The sequence below is a fragment of the Onychomys torridus genome, chromosome 9 (assembly GCF_903995425.1).
Source record: "Onychomys torridus chromosome 9, mOncTor1.1, whole genome shotgun sequence".
In the NCBI taxonomy this organism is placed as follows: domain Eukaryota; kingdom Metazoa; phylum Chordata; class Mammalia; order Rodentia; family Cricetidae; genus Onychomys; species Onychomys torridus.
Window position 1 is genome coordinate 72,656,031 of NC_050451.1, and position 21,247 is coordinate 72,677,277.

Genomic DNA, 21,247 nt, shown 5'->3' on the forward strand with positions numbered 1-21,247 from the left:
AATTTGTTTCACACTGACTGAGAATTTTTACAATTGATGTTGTTTGTTCGATGCTTTCAGAATTTCCATTTATTCTATTTTAGTAATATAAAATCTTTTCTCCTTGCTTTTATCATCTACTTTATGTTCACATCTAACTAAGGTGTATGAATATGACATAGCACATTTTCTTTCATAAAGAAAGTGTTACTCATTTCAGCCAACATGATTAAATCTTACTGTATACTTTTTAAGAATCGCCAAGTTACTTGTTTTAATTTAGGATTTGTGCTTCATAATTCAACAAGGATAAGCATATCTCAGAAGGTGGTATAACTTAGGAATAGCTTATTATTTATTGTTGCTGATACAAATACTTATGTGAACATGATTTCTTAATGCCATGTACTTTGATGAGTACTAGTGGAGAAATGAAGACAAATCATCAAGAAAGAATTTTATATTCTGCAAAACCTAATCAACTAAAGTGTTTGGTGCTTTGGAGTATTGATCTGTTCGTTTATCCCAAAAGGAAAGAATTTCCAAATGTTTATTGTCATAAAAAATAAGATAACCATACCAAGACAAAAATAGCAAGCCACATGTTGCTTTATCTTAGTTCAGAATTGTTTTGTTATGAGAAAATATGGACTAAGTCTCCAGAGAGCTAAAGAGTTGTAAAGGTCTGAGCTCATGTTTGTTCTCTTAGAAGATTTAAAACTTGAAGAGTCATCCCTGTACAAACCAGAACACAACTTTTAAAGTACAGTTCTGTGCATTAGCTGGAAGAGATTCTGTATCTAAATTTAAACTTCTGACTTTCTTTTACTTTTTTTCTTTTACAGGAAAATAGTGTTATTTAATAGTCAGATAATGTTAAAAGAATTTTCAGACACCCCTGAGTATAGATAATGAGAAGTTTACAGTCTATATTAAATTTGTGTGTTTTGTAGAGTGAATTAGTTGTATGTTTGTAAAAAGCCAATGGCTACTCTGCTAATTACACAAAAACTAATATAGTCTCTTGCTTCCAAGTTACCTTAATTAATAAGTAGACATTACTCCTAAACATTTGACACTTTGTTACTGATAAAATCGTAAGCTCTTATGTTTGCAGTTTTGAAAGCTCTGGGATGATAAGCCATGCATTCTCTTTCTGATGTTTCCTTCACTCCCTCTCTCCTTTGCGTCCTCCATAGATAGTTTTGTTTTTCTTCTCCTCTTCTCTGTAGTTTCCTTTAGCTTGTCCTTTCTGCTCTTTCCTTTTTTCTTGTTCTTTTGCTCACCAAATCACCATTTCTCTCCCTTCCTTCCATCCCTCTACCTTCCTCTAAACAATTGTAGGTAGCAGTACTGATGTTTTGTGTTCACATGTATTAATACATGCATTTATGGGCACACATTATAATCTTTTATTCAAAAGGAGAATGTACTTTACTAACATGCATGAATTTTCAGAAACTGTCCTTAGGGTGAGAGGAAAAAGTTTCCCCCATCTTTATCCTATGTATCACCAAATATAAATCATACTTAAGAAGTTTCACCTAATTAAAACCATTGGAGTCACAATATTATTTATAGTATAGTATACACCAATATTTTCTAACTAACTTCCAATTTCACTTTACTCTGTTACTTTGTTCTTAACATACTGAATTATACTCTGTTACTCTGAAGCCATATGAGATAATTATGTTTGGATTTTTTTCCTGGCAGTAATAATGAACTGGATACAGATTTTCACCATCTTAATTGACTAATTATATTTTATAAAATTTGTAGTATTCCCAAGTTTGTAGATACTATTAGAATTAGTCAAATACATTTGTAAACATTGTGCCATCTATTTAGTTTAGCCATATTCATTTAGACAAAGTTTTCCTTGAAGTTGTTAGTTTGTCATTATGGGAATAAAAAGAAGATGCCCCACTGAATCCAGATTCAGGTACATGATGACGAAAACAACAAGCCTCCAACTGTTCGTTAAATAGAGTTACAGTGAAACATAAATCCACAGAGTTCACCTAATTTTTCATGTAGCTTGAGAAAGGTCACCATGTCTACAAAATAAGATGATTACAGATTAAGAAATTTGTGAGTGTATTTTTATAATCTCAGACTTATAGGCACACAAATTTGTATAATATTTTCCTCAACACATTAGCACTTACCAAAGAAAATAAATTCAATTATTACATAGAAAGCAAAACAAAAACAAAAATAAACAAAAACTACCCTTCCCCTCATTTATAAAGAAAGCCCACATCTCACTGTACTAAGCCTTACCTTGCCCCTCTGGTTTCATGGGTTGCATGCTTCGCATGTCTGATACTTGTGTGCTGGATGGTCTTGTACTAACCCAGAGTTGCTCCAGCACATAATTGTGTGATATGAAGGAATGCAGAAAACAGGAGAAACATTGTCACCAAGTCAGCTGCACGAAGAAGTATCGTGTGTGAATGTACAGTATAGGGGAATCTATGAAAGATCCAGTCTATTTCCCCCAAAAGACTCTGTTCCAAGATACAAGGAGAATTCAGTTCTTGTTGGCAGACATCCATGCCAGTTTGAAAGCAGTAAAAACGACAAGACAGGCTTTTCAATGTCTTTACTCTTAATACTTAAATAACTTTAATTTTTTTAAATTTCGCTCTGTCTTAAAGACCCAGCAAATGATATCCATTTCCAATGGATTGTTTGCATAGAGTTTTTGTAGTTGGGATGTAGTTCAGAATGAAATAAAAATGAATTCAACCATTCATAACATGTTTGTATTTGTTTCTAGTAAACTTTTGAGGAAAGGCCATCTATCTTTTAATGGAGTAGATGACTTTACATATTACATCAGGAAGGGCATAGAATCCCAGCAGATGATGCAATTATGTATAAAAATGAGAGTTATTAAATAATGCACACTTTTAATATAGAGAAATTAGGTCATTTTCCCACTCCTCCCACAAATATTCAATCTTAATATCTACATAATAAAACAACATAGATAGTGTTATCCATCCTGGTACTAATGGATAATGCCAGTTATGACAGGTTCTTTGTTTACTTTAGCAGGTAATTTGTGGACCGGAATCATTTAATTGTTCTGAGAACATAATTACATGTCAGCAATTTCCAATTTAATTAAAATGTACAAATGTGAAGATTAAGGGAATTTTTGAATTATTAATCATTTTTCCACTAGGAAATCTTGTTGCTCTGCAGGAGATTTGTCCAGTGTACAACTATACGTATTTTTTTCCTTCTCGTTCACAGACAGACAATTTTCCCGCAGAGCCCAATTACATGGGCAGCAGGCAGCAGTTTGTTCAAAGGTAAGGCCTATTAAATAACTTTCTCGGCTTCCCCATTTGCATTTGTGGCAAAATTGCTTTGCAAGAGACTACACTCCAGGTTTAAACTGGTTGAGACCACACTTTCTCCTCTCTTTCTTTATATGTATTTCAGTAGCTCCACGTTTAAGGACCCAGAACGAGCCAGCCTGAGAGACAGTGGGCACGGGGACAGTGATCAGGCTGACAGTGACCAAGACACTAACAAAGGCTCCTGCTGTGACATGTCTGTTAGGGAGGCACTCAAGATGAAAACTACGTCAACTAAAAGTCAACCACTTGAACAAGGTGAGTGATGTCTTCCAGTGCTTACCAAGTGTAAAGCTTAAGTCATCTGCATCAGCTTATCAGGACTAGCAATGCTGTTTGTCACAGTGAACTAGCCTGTTGATAACATATCAGAGAAAGTGTGAAGCCCAGAGTAATTCTCAACAACAAAGCTTTTTCTTATCACAACCACAATGGATAGTGCCTTTGGAGGTTCTTAAAATGGGAACTTGACTCTACACACTAGGTTCTGATTTTATGGATGTTTCCTAACCGGGCCTAATTTGGGTTTGACTTAAGAAGGAAAATTTGGCATGTACTAGCTTAATATTTAGAAACACTGTGCTATCATTTATATTATTCAAATTGGAAAGCAATTTTAGAGGAAAAAACTTGATGCAGATTATATATTTCTTATCCATGTTGGCTTAATTTTAGCTTTGATTATAGTTTCAAACTAGATTTTTAAGGACTGCAATAATAGCTGAGAGATTCAGCTGCTCTGGGTTTACATCTATATGTTCTCATAGATATCAATTAATATAAACTTGTTTATACTGGCATAGATGAAAAAGAAATATAAGGTATTATGTATGGATTACCCTTATAAAAGATTATCTTAGGTATATTTGGTATATCTTCGTATTATTTTGATGGTTTAGTTATTTCTGTTACTATGAGACATTTATTTGTTAATGATTCCTTCAGTCAACTAAGATGCTATCCTATGTAAGACAATGAAGAGATTTTAATGTTGTTTTATATACCATGAAAATAATTGTCACATAAATCAAATTTTTACAAATGAAGATACCCTAATTAGATTACATGGATATTAGTCTTCAAGATATTAACAGTATTTATGTTTAAGACATACTATTGTAGATTCCTTCTACTGAGAGACAATATTAAACTAAGGGTATGTAGCTTCTAGGTCTATTGGTGATGATTCTTCCAAGATAAGTTTTTGTCTGCATTGCAGTATTATTTTAGGGATTTTCAAATCATAATGAAACTTCAGTATAAACATATACTTGCCTGCATGTCAAAATGTCAATGCCTACGTAGACAAAATAAATGTATATTCAGCATGGAACAATAAATATTTGTTCACTCCAAAAGTTTTATTAGATTTAAGGATGATCTCACATAAATATCTGTTTAAATAATAAGGTTTAGATGAATGGCTATTTCTATATATTTAGCATCCTTGGTGGTGAAACAACTCTGTTTTAAAACTTATTCTTAACAGAAACAAATGGAATACTTCCTTAGTATGCATAATTCCTTTAGCTTCGAATGACTACTTGAAGAGACTTAAATGGCCATGGTGGAGTGTGGCTTTATAATTTATATAAACATTTTAGGCACATTTTATTATTTGATCTCATTATATGAATACACAGTACAAAACTGGCCCATTTGGGTGTGTGATAAATAAGGAGAACAAGAGATAACACTGGAATATAGTTTATACTGCAATATACAGTAAATGAAGTTTGTATATGTTGTGACATCTTTGTAGGATATTTTTAAATAATAAGCATAACAAAAAACAATTAACCACTGCAAACATGAACTCTGATTCTTTTATATATAGTAAATAATTACAGTAATGTATTTGGGATATTTTCTCCTGTAGATAAAGAAATGTCTAGCTAATTATGCCTCAAAATACAAATTATAGTAACATACTATGTCTTCAAGTTCAATATTAAAAGATAATGTCTTAGGAAAGTATCATTCTTAAAAGAAGGTCCAAATAATCATATATTTCAATTAATATTACTTATGAAATAATTGCTAATACAAGAATGAGGTTGTCAATAGTAATGTCTCTTGCAAAGTAAATCATTTGCAAACATTGCTGTGAAATACACTGGAAGGTTCTTATAAAATTGAAAGACTTAGGAGATTTATGATTTATGAAAGAGACCTTCTATTTTTAAAAATAATAAGCTTAGATGTAATATTTTCTAAATTTGTGGATTTATTCAGTTCTTTTATCCATTACTTTAGTAAACATCTATTTTAATATGTAAGTAAGGAATGATGAATGTTTAGAAACTTCATAATAAATGGCCCTAAATGCTGCTTTAAAATAATCATATGTAACTAGTTTAGTTGAGATCTCTTTCCTTTTCTCTTCTCTCTCAGCTCAATCTACCTTACCTGTTTGTCTTTCTTTCTTATGTATATGTATGTTTGTTTTTCTTCCTGGCTATCTAGATTCAGAGAACAGTATTAGAGTTTATTAGGTTCTTACTACTATGTATAAACAATGGAAAATTTGTTACATTAACCAATTTAACCTGAAATATCTAAAAAATATTCTTTTATCTGACATGAGAAAGTAAAGGTTATTAGAATTTATTAACTTGTTTAAGAAGCCAAAGTTTAATAGTAGGAACATATATGAACAAAGCATGTGCATTTTCTATAAAACTGTCTCTAAATGGGAGGATTTGTTTCTGTAGCCATTTTGATTCATGTTGGTTGCTTTAATGAGATATCAGGACACCATTAATGAGTTAAGTTAATACCTGAGTTGATGTTGGCTGAGCTAGGGAAGGAAACCAAAGTCCCTGGTATACACTGATGGAGTATGAAATACTCACTTTACTTATCCATTTCATCTTATCCATTTATTTTCTTATCATTTACAAATAGATAAGTGTTATTGCTCTCACATTTAATGATGTATGTACTTTTAATGCATGCCAGTCTGAAGGCAGTCCCTGAAGGAGCACAGCATAGGATATCAAAAAATATGCTTTCAGAGCCTACCATTTCATCTGTATTTCACACAATTCACATGATGAACAGTTTACTCAGAAGAATTTGGAAATGTTGAGCAAGTATATTGCTGTTTTCTTGATCAATACATTCTGCTAATTTGTTTGAAAAGCATCATGCCAGGTGTGCCACAAATACTTGAGTGGACATGTATAGGAGACAACTTCCTTTACTGATGATGACAGCCATGTCCAAATAGTGATCTCATGTGGAGTTCAAATATTAAATCCTTTTTTTGTTTGTTTTTGTTTTTTGTTTTTGAGTTGAGGATCGAACCCAGGGCCTTGCGCTTGCTAGGCAAGCACTCACTCTACCACTGAGCTAAATCCCCAACTCAAAAACAAAAACAAAAACAAAAACAAAACAAATATTAAATCCTAACAGTTTCTAAAGAAAACCAGAATAGAAATTAAATAAAAAGAACTCATTTGCCTATTATCTTACAAAATTTATGACAATACTTTATGTGATTTGAGTTAAAAAAACAATACTATAACATATTTTATATTTTTGTGACATTTCCTGTGGATTATTTTCCTGTTTAAAAGATATCTCTTTACAAAAATAATGTTTTATTTCTTAATTATGATATTTCAAACTTGTAAATGAAAAGCAATTCCAAAACCGGTCTTCATACTGTCAATGATAAAAATGATTTTCTTTCTGAGGTGACTTAGACATCTTGAGATTTTGTTTTATTAATTTTAATACTAGGTTTTTTTGCCTCCATTTTGGTGGAGTTAATTTTTTCATCCATTTGTTCTGCTCCTGATAGTTCTGTATTTTTGCTGCCACCAGCTTAATAATACCAAATACAGAGCACTAGTCTGCATTGCCCATTATTTTAACAAAAAATACTTGAAAGGATTCAGCGGCTAATTGAAGGTATGATGTACTGTACTGTAGCTGACAATAGCTTTAAGGATTTTATGTTAATAAAACCTCCAGGAGAAGAAAGCTGTAAGGAATTTTCTTAAGTTCTTTTTAGTTTGACTGCATTTTGTACCCTCCTTCTGCATTTGTTAAGTATATTTTCCATGTGTTCTTTCAACATCTATCAAATAATAAAGGTACATAAGTGAGTGGACACATAAACAAATGATAGATAGATGAAAAATTAGATAGCCCTACAAAACAAGCAAGTACAAGTTTAATAGCACATCTACCTGGTAAGAAAAGTAAATATTTTTATAATTCTTAGTAAACCATTTTTTTATGAATAATGGCAAGAAATTGAGCAAAACACACAATTTTCCTTTCATTGATTAATAATTTAGAATAAAAATGACTTACATCAAGAGCCAATAAAATACATACAATACTGTTTTGTTTTTTATAAATGTGAACCACATATGGTTTTATTAATACTAAATCTCTTTCAAGAGCTTTTGAAGCAAATGTAGATTTATATTTCAGAATAGTTGTCACACTTTGACTTTTTTTTTTTTTTTTTTTTTTTTTGGAGCTGAGGATTGAACCCAGGGCCTTGAGCTTGCTAGGCTAGTGTTCTACCACTGAGCTAAATCCCCAACCCACACTTTGACTTCTTTAAGAAGTATTTTAACATTGGATTCCTATCCATTAGAAGTAATATAAATGACTTTAATGTTAACAATAATGTTTTCATCTCAAATAATTTCTAAACATTACCTAAAAGACAGTCATTTTGTTTAATTTCTAAATAGTAATTGGATGTCTTCATAAACACTTGCCAACCACTTGCCTGCCTGATGAAAGTTTTGAATTTTCCAATGACAAACAACAGTACTTGTGATCTTTTCATGTTTCACTGATGCCAAGTCCATAGAAGCTAGCAGAATAGAATTTTGTTTTGCAATTTTATTGGCATCCTGCATCAGAGGTGGTGGGTCCACATTACTGAATCTAAGGCATTGTTGGGAGGACTTTATTCATCTGTGCCAGGTTTCCAGTAACTCTTTGACTTCCTACATGCTGTTAGGTTAAAATTTGTTCTCATAGCTCATTTTAGAAGTCATTTCTATAGGTTTGTCCTAATATATGGGTATTCTGTCTTTTCTCTACTTATAGAGATCTTGTCTTCTTTAATTGCAGTCTATTAAGATAGACTTCACAATAGAATCCTTGATCAAACCCCAATTACTAAAAACTCACAGAAAACTGAGACTAGAAATGTCAAATGCCATCATTACTACAATTAATTCCATTGTCCAAGCTAAATTGTGTTAATAATTGACTTTCCTTTCTCTAAAGAATATTTTTAAAACTTCAGAAGCTAAAGTTGTTTTTTGTCTGTTTCAGTTAGTATTTGAATTTTTCATATGGGCTCTATAATCAAAGTACATATAGGCCATCTTCAGAATCTTGTCTTTTGTTTTATGATTTTCCATTCATGGAGACTGTTCCCCATCCTATCAAATCACTTACCCTAATTTCCCAGATATGAATGTATTTCCAATGCAGTTTTACTTATGCCTGAGAAGAAGACAATTGAGGAAGCCTTTAACAACTTGTCCTTTGCTGTAGAGGACCAGTGAGGGAAGCTATGGTGGAAATAAGAGATGGAGTTAAGGTTCTTGCTCACCTAGGTGAACACAGAATGCAAATTCAGACTTAGGTAGATTATTCACCCAGATGATTAGGAGTGCAAATGTATTTGACCTACTTTCAAAATTCTCTCTAACAAGGAACTTCAGTCAGGCCAACATTTCTTCATTCTCAAGTGTTCTGTGTTCTGGTTTCTGTAGTTCCAACTCGTAACAAAATCATTTCCTCTTCCTAAACCTTCCCATGAGTGCAGAAGCAGATCCTTTTCCACATAGCAAGAAGAAGTGACAGCCTAGTGCATCCTCTTAGAAGCAATTTGTCAATCTATGATGCCAGTTTTTACAACTGCTGCTGTAAACTCCTTAACAATAAAATTATCTTAGGAAGGAAATTGAAAATTATTTTCTTATAAGAAGAGTAAAAAGGGGCCATTGAATATATAATGCTAGGAAAAAGTAATGTACAAAGTTTCAAAGACATTACTTCCTCATAAGTGACATTTTAAAAATTGTATCATTTGCTAAGACTTGCAAGGACTTCCTACTCATCTAAGATTTTTCTGAAACCATTTCTATCCTCTAGCATGTCAGTATAAGTAGCCTCACACTTCTTGGTTGCCTTCTAAGGATTTCAGCATTCACTTGACCTTCTTTTGTGTAAGAAAAAAAACCCATTCAGTATACTGTGAACATTATGGTTTGGTTTTGCTTATAGACTACTACAGTTGTGCTGTGTGTAGTACAGTGAACGAAGTTTCAGTGGCCCCTTTCTTCAGTGAAGATATCTGCTTCTTCTATCCAGCAGCTGATATCACACAGACAGACTTTATTTTCTCATATTTTTTGCTTATTCCAAATACTCCTATGAATAGTAGAATAATTTATGATAGATTCAATGTCATTTTATGAATTCCTTCCTTTAATTCGTATAAAAATGACTTTCCTTAAAAAAAAAAAAATCCACTCACAAATGTTGATCCACCACTCCTCTGGTCCAAAAAAGCAACCTAACCTTAGAATGATTATACTTCTCAAAGAACCTGGCAAAAGCAAAGATCTACTTTTTTTTTTTAATAATTTTTTTTTGGTTTTTTGGTTTCTCTGTGTAGGTTTGCGCCTTTGCTGAATAATTTTTTTTTTACTAATATTCAGTATATTTTTTTTTAATTAGGACCATGTCCTTAAACTATGAACATTCAGAATAATGTTTACCTTATCTGTTAATCAAACAGCAATAAAATCATTTTGGTTATTTAATATATCTAAAACTTCCCTCTCCCAATGTTGCATTTTTTCACTTTGATAATATAACTCTGGTATAGAGGTTTTGATTTTTAATCAAAGTGATATTATCAGTCATTAAGGTTAGAAGAAACTTGACATGAAATCATGATTTTTACAAGAAGGCAGATTCTCTAGTAGTGACAGAAGTAAGCAGAGGGGATTAAAGTTTCAGTTCTGTAAATTTCCAGGCTACAGCTCCCTCTGTTTTACACTGTCACTCTATAACACACAACTGAAAATTCAGTTCCCAATAGGCACATCAGATTTCTGTAGGACCTTCTATTTCTTATGAATCTGAAGATTTAAGTAGTCATATTTTACAACTTGATTGTGGATCCTAGATCAGATATTGTATGAACCTTCCAAAGGATAATGAAATATATTGTTCTAGATGCAATTACATATAATGCTGTAACCATTTAATGCCAAACACTAGGACTGTGCACATTTCTTGCTGTGCACAATATACTTTTCCCATATTTTAGTTCCTGATACATCGGAGCACAGAAGAATGATGGATGCAGAGGAATTTTTATGCATTTGCTTGCTCACTCATTCGTTAATAAAGCATGACTCTGCTAATGGGTACCAACATGTGTTAAGGTCCAGACTGGATCCTCAAAATCTTTCATTGTGGAAGAGAATTCAGTGTATGAACTATGACATCAGAGAAATGTGATTTATTTCCATATGAGTCATGTAATTCTGGAAGAAAAAATTCAGCCCAGATTAAAGACCCCGAAGATTTCTGAAGTAGAAGACATCTGAGCAGATCCTTCTGTTAACATGGCAGAGTGAAGTTGGAGGAAGGGAGGTGACAGGACCCTCTCAGAAGCACAGATGAAGTGAAGCAATGTGTGAAAAGTTGCTTTTAGGAGCAGGTGGGTAGGGAAGTGTGAGGAGTGGCAGATGTGAGACTGGGGAGGTGGCTGGAAGCCCAGTGACATGAAACACGATGGAGATGGAGGATCACTGGATCCTCAGGAGTGAACGGTTCAAACGTTCATTTCAGAGAGATTTTATTTTTCTGGCAACGTATTGGGGGACAGGAATATAGCTAGGGTGTTTGGAAAAAGACATTTTGGGCAGTGAAGAGGTAGCAGGAGTGAACAAAGGGAGAGATGAAGATGTTTTGGTGCCTGCAGGAGAGCCATAATGAATCATTATTTAATTTTTGTGACTTAAAAGCTCTGTACAGCAAACATTTCTGTACTACTTTTCTCTAAATGATCAATTCGTATTTTAATAGAAATGAGTAAAGAATTAATTAGATGAGAACTTATCACTTGAGGTCTCAACAAAACTGCTAATAAATAGGTAGACAGATCAATAGATAGATAGATAGATAGATAGATAGATAGATAGATAGATAGATAAAACTTCCAGACATTGTAGATAGTATTTAAAAAAGCAGGAAGGTAGTTTAAACTTGGTAAGTTGTTTAAGCTTATGAATGTGACTTCTGAAACTCGGTAGCAAGGATTCAGGCTAAAGTGGCGAAGAAATGGTGAATTTACAGGAAAATACATTGGACATGTTGGTGTGGAAAAATTTGAGACACTGACATGTGAACCAGCTAAAAAGTTCATTTGGCAATCAGAGAGGTCAAGATATATAAACAGAACATCATTTGTGTAGCTTATACATAAATCCAATGAATTTGGTGAGAATTTTGCTGGAAAGGAAACATGGACCAGATTAGAATCTACAGAACTCAATATTTTAAAGTTCAGAAGACATAGAATCCAATAATCATTTTCCTAGGTAAGGCTACTCAAATTATTTAACTATAGCCTAGAGTTCTCAGAATTTGTCAGTTAAATACAATCAGTCAAGTTAACACAATACATTAGTCAAACAATGCTGTTTTTTCTACAATGGAATGATACTGATATTGTTGTATTTTATAGCTCACAAACTAAATCTGAACCTAATTTTAAATGTGTGATTTATCATCCCTGGCCTAATAGACACCAATTATGCTCTCTTTTGAAGAAATACTACACTCTGAATTGTTAGCATCTCTTTTTGTTTTGTGCACTATGCATCGAGAACTACTCTATTTGCAGAATTTACTAGTCTCTAGTATGTGCCAGTCACTGTTCTAAACAGTAATGACTGAGGAAATGCAGCAAATAATCCAGCTCATACAGAACTTTAATTCCTGGAAGATAATATTCTTTGTGGATTCTCCGGCATTGTAGCACTTGTAATCTAAGTGATAAGGTTAGACAATTCAACACTTAACAAAATGTGACAAATAAGGATTGTACGGCTTTCAAAATGGGCACACAACACTCACAATTGTTTAATATAATTCAAACAAGGTAAAATTTGGGCTAAAACTTAATAGATGAACATGACTTTTACTCTGAGAAGTAATATAAACTCCATAAGTAACATAAACAGTCATTGGATATGCAAAATATATCCAATCTTGAAGGACAATGAATAGTTTGATGTATTTAAAGGAGAATAGGCAGGAAGAAGGAATTATCAGTCACAACAGGAAATAAAATGTCACTAAGGAAAGAAGAATGGGTAGGAAGTCACATTGTCATAAAGACTAAAAATAGTAAAGAAGAAACAATGCGAGACACTAGGAAACTCCTGAAAAATAAAAGTAAAGGAGCAGCTTTCCACCGAAAACAAACAGGTCACATTTGATTTCCATAACAACAGCCATGACGTAGTTGTCACCCTAATAAATAAATAATTTTTTTTTTTAAAGATGCTTCAGAAGTGTGGAGCATGAAAGTGAGGCCATAAATCAGAGACAATGTCTGCCCCTTTGAGAAAAGAGCACATATTAGGCAAGGCAGCAGGGAGCAAGTACAGGGCCTATGGAAAGAAAGGCAACAAGGAAAGAGAATCCCGCAGTTGAAAATGCTTAGACTATTCAGAGTCAGTGAAACCATACAGAGTGCTGTAAGAAGTCTAATCAGAAGGACACGTATGAAGCACTGGACTAGAGAAAAATATCTGCTGATATGTAATAGGGTTCCAAAGAAACTCTCTGTCTTTAACAGACAGGAAGAAGAGACAAATTTGGCAAGATGGATGCAAAGGGGAAAAAATACTGTTCATAATAGGCGTCTCTAAATCTTCCTTTTAATGTCTAAGACGAAATTGATCTTATTTCTCTCTACTCTATAGAATATTTGTTATATAAATGACATGCAGATATTGTGGAAACCCAGAAATAATCAGAAAATTATAAAAAGAGTCTGTGATGAGACCCTCATCTGTCAAAACAGGGAGGGCTATTGTGTTATATTAAGTAAAACACAAAAAATTGAAAACCTTGATACATCAAATCAAGTACATAAATATCAACATACAAATTTCATTTGCCTTTCATTTTTCAAGCTCTTACGTTAAAAATAATTAAAAGCTGATTCCATGATATGTCATGTAATTCCCAGAATAAGATAGTTTTTGGAAATAAGAATTTTTCATAACCATGAGAAGTGATGTTTCCTCCACATATTATTAAAGATTGAGACTACAACTTGTGGCAGCATCCCAACTCAAATACACTGGTTTGTAGTGAAAAGTTCAAATATTCATACTAAATAAGGGGACTAAGTAACAGAAATACCAATTCCAGTCAGTTCAAGTCAATTTTATTCTCACCTGAGTATTTCTATTTTTAAATTATATATAAGGAATATATACACTTGGAGTGGATTTGTATGCTGTATCCTTTTCTTCCTTAAATTCTTGATAGTCTGTTATAATGGTAAGCACTCACGTGCTAGTATATTAAAAATCGTCTTCCCCAGGGAAATTATTATAGCCATTGTTCTGTGAAACCATAGAATACTATAGAGTTGAGATCAGCATTGGACTCAATAAAGGAAAAAAAAAATCTGTTACTTTGTAATAGTTTTAATATGATCATCATCTCTCTCTGGTAGGTATAAGACAATATTGACCACCAAAATAGTTTAGCTATAGGATCATTTAGAGTAAAGCAGCTTAGGAATTGCAGGTCAGTAACAATGGCACATCTACTGAAATTTTTTTAAACAAGATATATACTTTGTGGAATTTATTTGCCTTCTCTGGATTTTTTTTCTTTGAAGTTTTAAAATTTGTATAGGAGGAAGACATTTATGCTATTTTTTGGTTTGGGTCCTGAGTCATTTCCTTCCTAATTTTAATTGCTATGCTTGTTTATTACATACTACACAGGACTTTTTATATATACAGCTGAACTTTTAAGTCTATATGTCAGCAATATTTAAAGATTTAAGAGCTGATGGCAAGAAAAGACCTGGGAAACTTTAATGTATTATACAGAACAATTTCATGAGACATGCTAGTATTACTTCATACTTCTAAAAACAGCATAAAGTAGACTGAATCTTAAGGAAATTTCAATCACATTTTAAGGTAGTTTCATGAGGTTATATGTGAATTTTGCTCAGGGCTTATCTTATAAACTTTAAATAATGTATCTATAAATTAACAGTGCATAATACCATAAAATTCATATAGATGATATTCTGATATTTTATCGACAAGGTCCTTAGTCTTCAAATATACCAAGGATCTATTCCTTTATCTATGTTTTCATACATATACATATATATGTATATATATTATACTATGCAAATATAAAAAGTAACTACTGTAGAAATAAATAGAGTATATCTTTAGAAAAATAGATGGGCTTTTAGTAAGGTCTTGAATGTGGAGTAAGACTATGAGATTAAAAAGTTAGTTGACTATTTGTAAGTGGAATAAGCATACAATCAAAGAGCTGGAGATTTGGCAAGTGATAGTACAGCCTAGGAATGGCCAAAAAAAGCAGTTATGATTTCACTGAGCTGTGGAGTGTAGAGATAGATTAGAACAAAGGAGCTGTTTGTTGTCTGATTGCAGAGAAGTTTCATTGCCTTATTTTGAAGAATCAGCCAGATTTTATTAGTAGTTAAAAACTATTTTGAGTAGAAATATTTAAACCAGGTGTTAGTCTTAGAACTGCTCTGTTAAAGACAGACCAGAGCATGTTTGGAAAGGAAGAGTTCCATGGCCAAAGAGATCACATAATCAGGTATAAAAGTACAGAGATATTGTTAATTCTCTTTTAGTTTTAAGTATTATTTGTGAATTACAAGAGTTTCATTCTGAACAATCAGTATAATTCCTAAGAAATAACAAATAACCCAATATCATAGATAGGCTGATATCATCATATATTGTTGATGATACTCAAAGTTGATTTTTTTTTTCATTTCATTTTCTCTCACAACACAAATGATGTCCCCACCAGGCTATCCTAGAACTGTAAAAAGATCCACCTACTTCTGCTTCATGAGTGCTAGGATTAAAAGCTTATACCACCATGCCCACCCAGGCACTGAAATACAACTTTAATGAAACTTTTAAAGGATTATAAGTGCATAACATTGTAAACTTTATCAGACATCATAATCTGGTACTAACAGGTAATTGAGAAGGAAAATATCAAAACAGAACATATATTGAGCATCTGCTATGAAATTCTGCACAAATTACCTTTAAGCCAGTATGTCCTGCAGCAGTAGATGTGTATATTAAAACCCAGAGGACAAGAGAGGCTGGCCTGAGTCACTGACCTTAGCAGAGCCTCAGTTCTTGTAAGATAGGAGGCCTTCATCCTTTTCTTTTGTCCTAGTTACTTATTTACCAAATTCAATAACATGAAAGGCATGCTTAGAAGATTATGAGAATTCTAAGTTAAAAACGGGATTTGACACTTTACAAAGAATTACAATTGACTTCTTTCTATTAACACATATAGATTTTTGAAGGGCAGTTCCATATCATCTATAGTCTTCTAATTTAATGCTGCTCATGATATTAAGATCACCATTATTACTATTAGATTATTTTGTTATATACAAAGTACAAGGTTTCAAATCTCCAGTTTTTACAGTTCCTCTGTATGCACTGTCTTCTCATGCAGAACCTCTCAGATTTGCATGGATAGTCCTTCTACTAATTTGAGGGCAATAAATAAAATCCATGTAAAATACCATTTTATTATGTTTCAGCAATAAATTAGTGTATGATTAAGACTAATAAACTACTCACAAATCTATTGTATAAATAAATTTTACTGTCCTTGTTAGAAAATAGAATGCATGATATTGTATTCTACATTCATTGAGAAAATTCAGCCCTGAAAACATACATAAAGTAACATAGTGCATGAGACAATTTATGTTTAGGAAGATGTATGTTTGCATAATATACATGTGTGCATATTAACAACAATTAGTGAATAAAGAGAGTTTGGAGGCAGGACAGTGAAGGGAGAAAAATTATATCATAATCTTAAAACTAAAAGAAAGAAGTCAGAAAAAAGAAGAAAAGAACGTTCAAGATATTCAAGTCCCTGTTCAGTGGCATAGCATAAAGAAAATGCAGCGAAAAGAACAAAATGGAACTCTGCTCAACTCTTCGTTTTGTCTTCTCCAACTTTGGCAGTGCCACAGCTCCATTTCCAATGGGAACTGTCTCCAGCCAGCCCTTTATAATCCTAATATCTACCTTGTCACTCCAATCTGTTGCACACACAGGTCTTTTTATTTTTCTCTTTTTCCTTTATCTCAACATCCATCTTTCATAGGTGCTCAGCACTGCTCAATCTGTAGGGAGTGTTGACAATTTCTGACCCTGAAGTGCCTCACAGCCTAGACTGTCAGCTTTATCTACTAGTATTTCCTCAGGTGGGTTCAGTTTTTTTTCCAGTCTAATTAGCAACCATTAGCAAAATGAACATCTATTTCCTTGGGATGTAAATTACACTGTTTCTCTTCTCCAGTTAACTACAGAAAACTTTGAAACACCAAGCCAGAACAAATCCAAACTTTGAAACATATCACCAACATACTTGTGTCACACCCTGGACCTCACTTTAAAACAGGTCTAGAGATTTTTCTTTATCTCCCCAGCTTTGGCTCTTGACCTCTTCTTTCTCCTCTCACCTCCTCCTCTCTCTCCTCCTCCTCTCTCCCCTCCTCCTCTCTCCCCTCCTCCTCTCTCCTCTCTTCTCTTTTCCTCTCCTCCTCTTCTCTCTCTCTCTCTCTCTCTCTCTCTCTCTCTCTCTCTCTCTCTCTCTCTCTCTCATTCTCTCCCTCTCTCTCTTTCTTTTTGTTTTCTTCATGGAGACTTCTAATGATGAGATATTTTTGCACTGATTTATTTTCTCCAGTAGTCTGGATGCAGTATATGGTTTGGGGTGATTCCTCTTATCCTCCAGTGCATTCTTAATGTCTACTAAAATAACAGGAGAAGAATAACAAGAAACAAGAATAAAGCGTGGGGCCAGTAACAGATTTTAGAAAATTGAAGTCAATAGGTGAATAGGAGAGGATCTTGATTAAAATAAAGAGGTCATACTTATTAATCCTTAAGCTTCAGGGAAGCCAGTTCTCTTAGATCTAATATGTAAGTGGGTTTTCAAAAAACTTAATTATGTACATTTCCCCATTTTTCCGATTTAGTACATATAATTCCATGAGATAGGCATTGCTGTGTCCATTTGGAAGATAAAAACTAGAGGAAAGCTAGTCACTGAGATTTTAAGGACACAAATACAAAATTTTGTCAGGATATCTAATTGTAATTTCATGGGTTTTCTGTACTTCAGAGTGCCCATAACTCATATGAGAAATAGGGAAGTTCTAAGCCAAGATAAGCACACTGTAATAACAAAACTCCGGAAAAGAGAAATTGAAGCTGTAGGGTTTAGATGTCAAGTCCAACATGGGCTACATCTACAGAAATGGTCTCAAAATAATATGAAACAAAAGAAGCAACCATGTTAAAACTGTAAACAGAAAAGAAAGAAAAATAGGAAGCAAAGAAACGATGTCCTCATCATTTCCCAAAGAATCAGAGGTGGTCATATTTTGAGACTGTGTTAAGGATTTTATCAGACAAGTGAATAGTGTTGTTTGGCAAAAATAACATACAGAGAACATCAGTGTTAAAATAGGAATGGGTAAGAGAAATGACAATGTAAAAATGTGCATACTCTACTTCCCTGAAGCATATGCCTGTCTTTAACTAATGTGACTGGACATCCTCAGAATATAAGGAGTTTTTTACACTTGAATGTTTGTTAAATAATTTATATAAAGTGTATAAAACATATATACAATATATACTACAAAGTATATACCAAAAAGCAAGTAGAACAGTTGATCAAATTGATACTGAAAAGAGAAGACAAATCAGCAAAGAAAACTCATCTTAGTTAACACAATATAAAATCCTCAGTAAGAGTCTGGTAAATGTGTCACAGGACTCAGAAGTAGGACTTCATATTACTAGACCCAGAAGACATATTTGCAATGAAATAACCAGATTTTTGAGTAGCCAGATGAAAGTGTTCATTTATTGTCATAAATACTACTGGTGAGGTGTAGCATACATATATCCTGATTTTAAAATCAATGGGTTTTATGTACATCCATTTAGAGCAATAAGGATTCAATGAAAATAGTGGCAGAAAAGTAAAGGATTTGTCAAAAGGGTAAACATCACTAAGAAACAGAATAGTCAGGAATTCTTCACTTAGCAAATAGTTCCTAAAGAGAAGGTTAAGTGTACCTCTTCAGGGCATGATATGAGATCCCCCTGAGTTTAAGGAGAATATGTACTTTAAATAAAAAGGTTAAAGACCATCTCTCCAGAGGCTAGAGTTTTTCTGTCTTCTTCTGGAAATTTATTGAGAATAGCAGCACTATCTGTGAAAAAGCCCTTTTGGTAGTATATTGAAATTTTTAAAAATTAGGCATTCCAAATTAGGCACTCCAGTGGTTGAAAATATCTTCTCTTACATTTCTTTGAGTTGTGATTTTAGTTTTTTATGTTTGATTACTGAACATATTCCATGTCTATGCTCTCACATATATTGGTCAAATATGCATAATATATTTGAGACATTTATATTTGTCATTAAACTTCAAATGTCAAAATCTTTATCACTTATAAGTTTATAATTAGCAAAGATTTTCAGAGTAGAATTTTGTCAAATATATCGTGATGTGCATGGACTGTGTTTCAGATCACAGGAAACTTGTCCTTGAAACTATAAAATGTATATAAACAAAAATATAATACTGGATTTTCACATAAACCTCATGGCATGAGACTATTCAAATATATTGTTTATCATTTTAATTATTTTTCATTCACATTCTAATATTTTACTAAACACCATTTTATAAATAAAGTTTGAAAAATAAGTAAAACACCCCTTGGAAAGCTATAGGCAAGTAGCTCATTTTATGCCATGAGTACTTGTTGTGCTTTTTACAAAGAGATTTAAGTACTTTCCTTAATTAGTTCACAAATGTTGAGTTGTAAATATAAACATATGCTTTCATTTCAGTACGTTTGTTACTTCTCTTTCCCCAATTCATTTGAGAACTCAGTATATTTGTTAGTGTTTTCGCCCTTTGAGCAGATAGTTCTTATTTCCTTCAGAGGAAACAAAGATTTGTCTAATGTCAGTTCAATGATGTCAAACCACTCAAATTCACTTTAATAATACAACAATGTCATTAATGCTACCTGGGGGTATTTATATGCATCGTGAATAATTTTAACAAGAAATCAAATTATGACATGCTTTGATTCAGTGTCACAATGAAAGTCAACTTGAGTCAGTATTGTGTCACTTTATAAACCTTTATGATTATAAAGATTAATAGACAGAGGTTAATACACTTTCTTAGGTAGGTAGCTGATTCTTTAATGCTACTAGTATTTCATATAATTTTGTTTGTGCTTTTGAATACATTGTCTATTTAAATATAGAACAAGAGAAAAATATGTAGAAATAATTATATGTTTGAAGGGAAACTTTTCTGATTTTTCAATGTATTAGGATCAGTTCTTTCCTACTTTTTCAAGAGTAGTTTTCATTGACGATTCCACAGCCCCCTTTTTTTGACAAATGGGTTACAAGGTATTAATAATAAAAATACCACAAATAAGAATAATCTCTGCCTCTTTTGCTCATTTTTCCCAGTTGGTATTTTTGATATTCAGAACTTTTAGAACATGGTGCTTGGTTTCACACTGAGCTAGTGTTACACACAAACCTTTAAAATATAAAACATACAAAAAGAAAACACTTAAACCTATTATGTGAATGTCAATGAATGATGAGAGTTAATGGTAGACATTGAGTAGAATGATGAATGAATGGGAGCACACTTACAGTGAGTAGGTGGATGTGTATTTGCAGTTTTCTATCTTATCTTCTCAAATTTTCTGCAAATATAAAATGATTCCACATCAAAGGCAATTTGAAAACTTTATCAGAACAAAATACATTGAAATCAAACTGCCTAGTCTTGTGTTCTTAACTTAAGAATCTAAACATTTTAATAACCAGTAGACTATTACTGAAAATCTTCTGCCAACATAACTCAATTAAAGAAGTTATCATGTATGAAGATACTTTTTATGACCACACAAATGAATTTAGGAAGCATATGTGTTATAAGGGCATCATTTTAAGCCAAAAAGTTTCATATAAACTAAAGAAAGACAAGAAGCTATGTAGTAGTGATTATGTACAGGAAGATATACACTAGAAACTCTGTAAACAGCTAACAATGCAGGTGTGCAGAGGGCATGGTGGGAGTTCTTGAAAGTGACTGAGATGTCATTGAAGGTGTGGGCTAGTGTCTCTGAAAATCAACCATCACTAAAACCAGAAAGCCAGTGATGTCAAGGTCCTTTTATCTTGAACTTGAGGAATGAACTTGACAGGAATAGTGAAGTTTTGGGAATCTATTATTGGTTCACAGGTGAGAGTTCCTAGTAAAGCAAGCAGAGCCCCTGCATAGCAGGAATGAGTCCCAAGAAAAGACTGCTGTCAAAGTCTCCATCCAGAGGTTAATGAGGCTTTAATGGCTTGGGCAAAGGGTAGGAGGAGCTTGTCAGTCCAGCAGTCCCATCCAGAAGCAGGTGTCATATGCTTTAGTTTTATTCACACCATCGTGATAGTTTCCAGACAACTGTGCTCTTTGTCGTCTC

At 33.0% G+C, this 21,247-nt stretch overlaps 1 protein-coding gene across 4 annotated transcripts in view; it reads left to right on the forward strand.

Moving 5' to 3' along the window:
• The window catches only part of Pcdh17 (protocadherin 17), a 92,019-nt gene that overhangs the window by 29,939 nt on the left and 40,833 nt on the right, over positions 1–21,247 (forward strand). For 3 of the 4 annotated variants that reach the window (XM_036199025.1, XM_036199028.1, XM_036199029.1), the window contains exons 2-3: positions 3,247–3,305; positions 3,439–3,611. In XM_036199025.1, coding sequence (XP_036054918.1) covers positions 3,247–3,305; positions 3,439–3,611 — 232 coding nt within the window. The remainder of the gene's footprint in view (positions 1–3,246; positions 3,306–3,438; positions 3,612–21,247) is intronic. The other variant, XM_036199027.1, reaches the window with a different exon arrangement.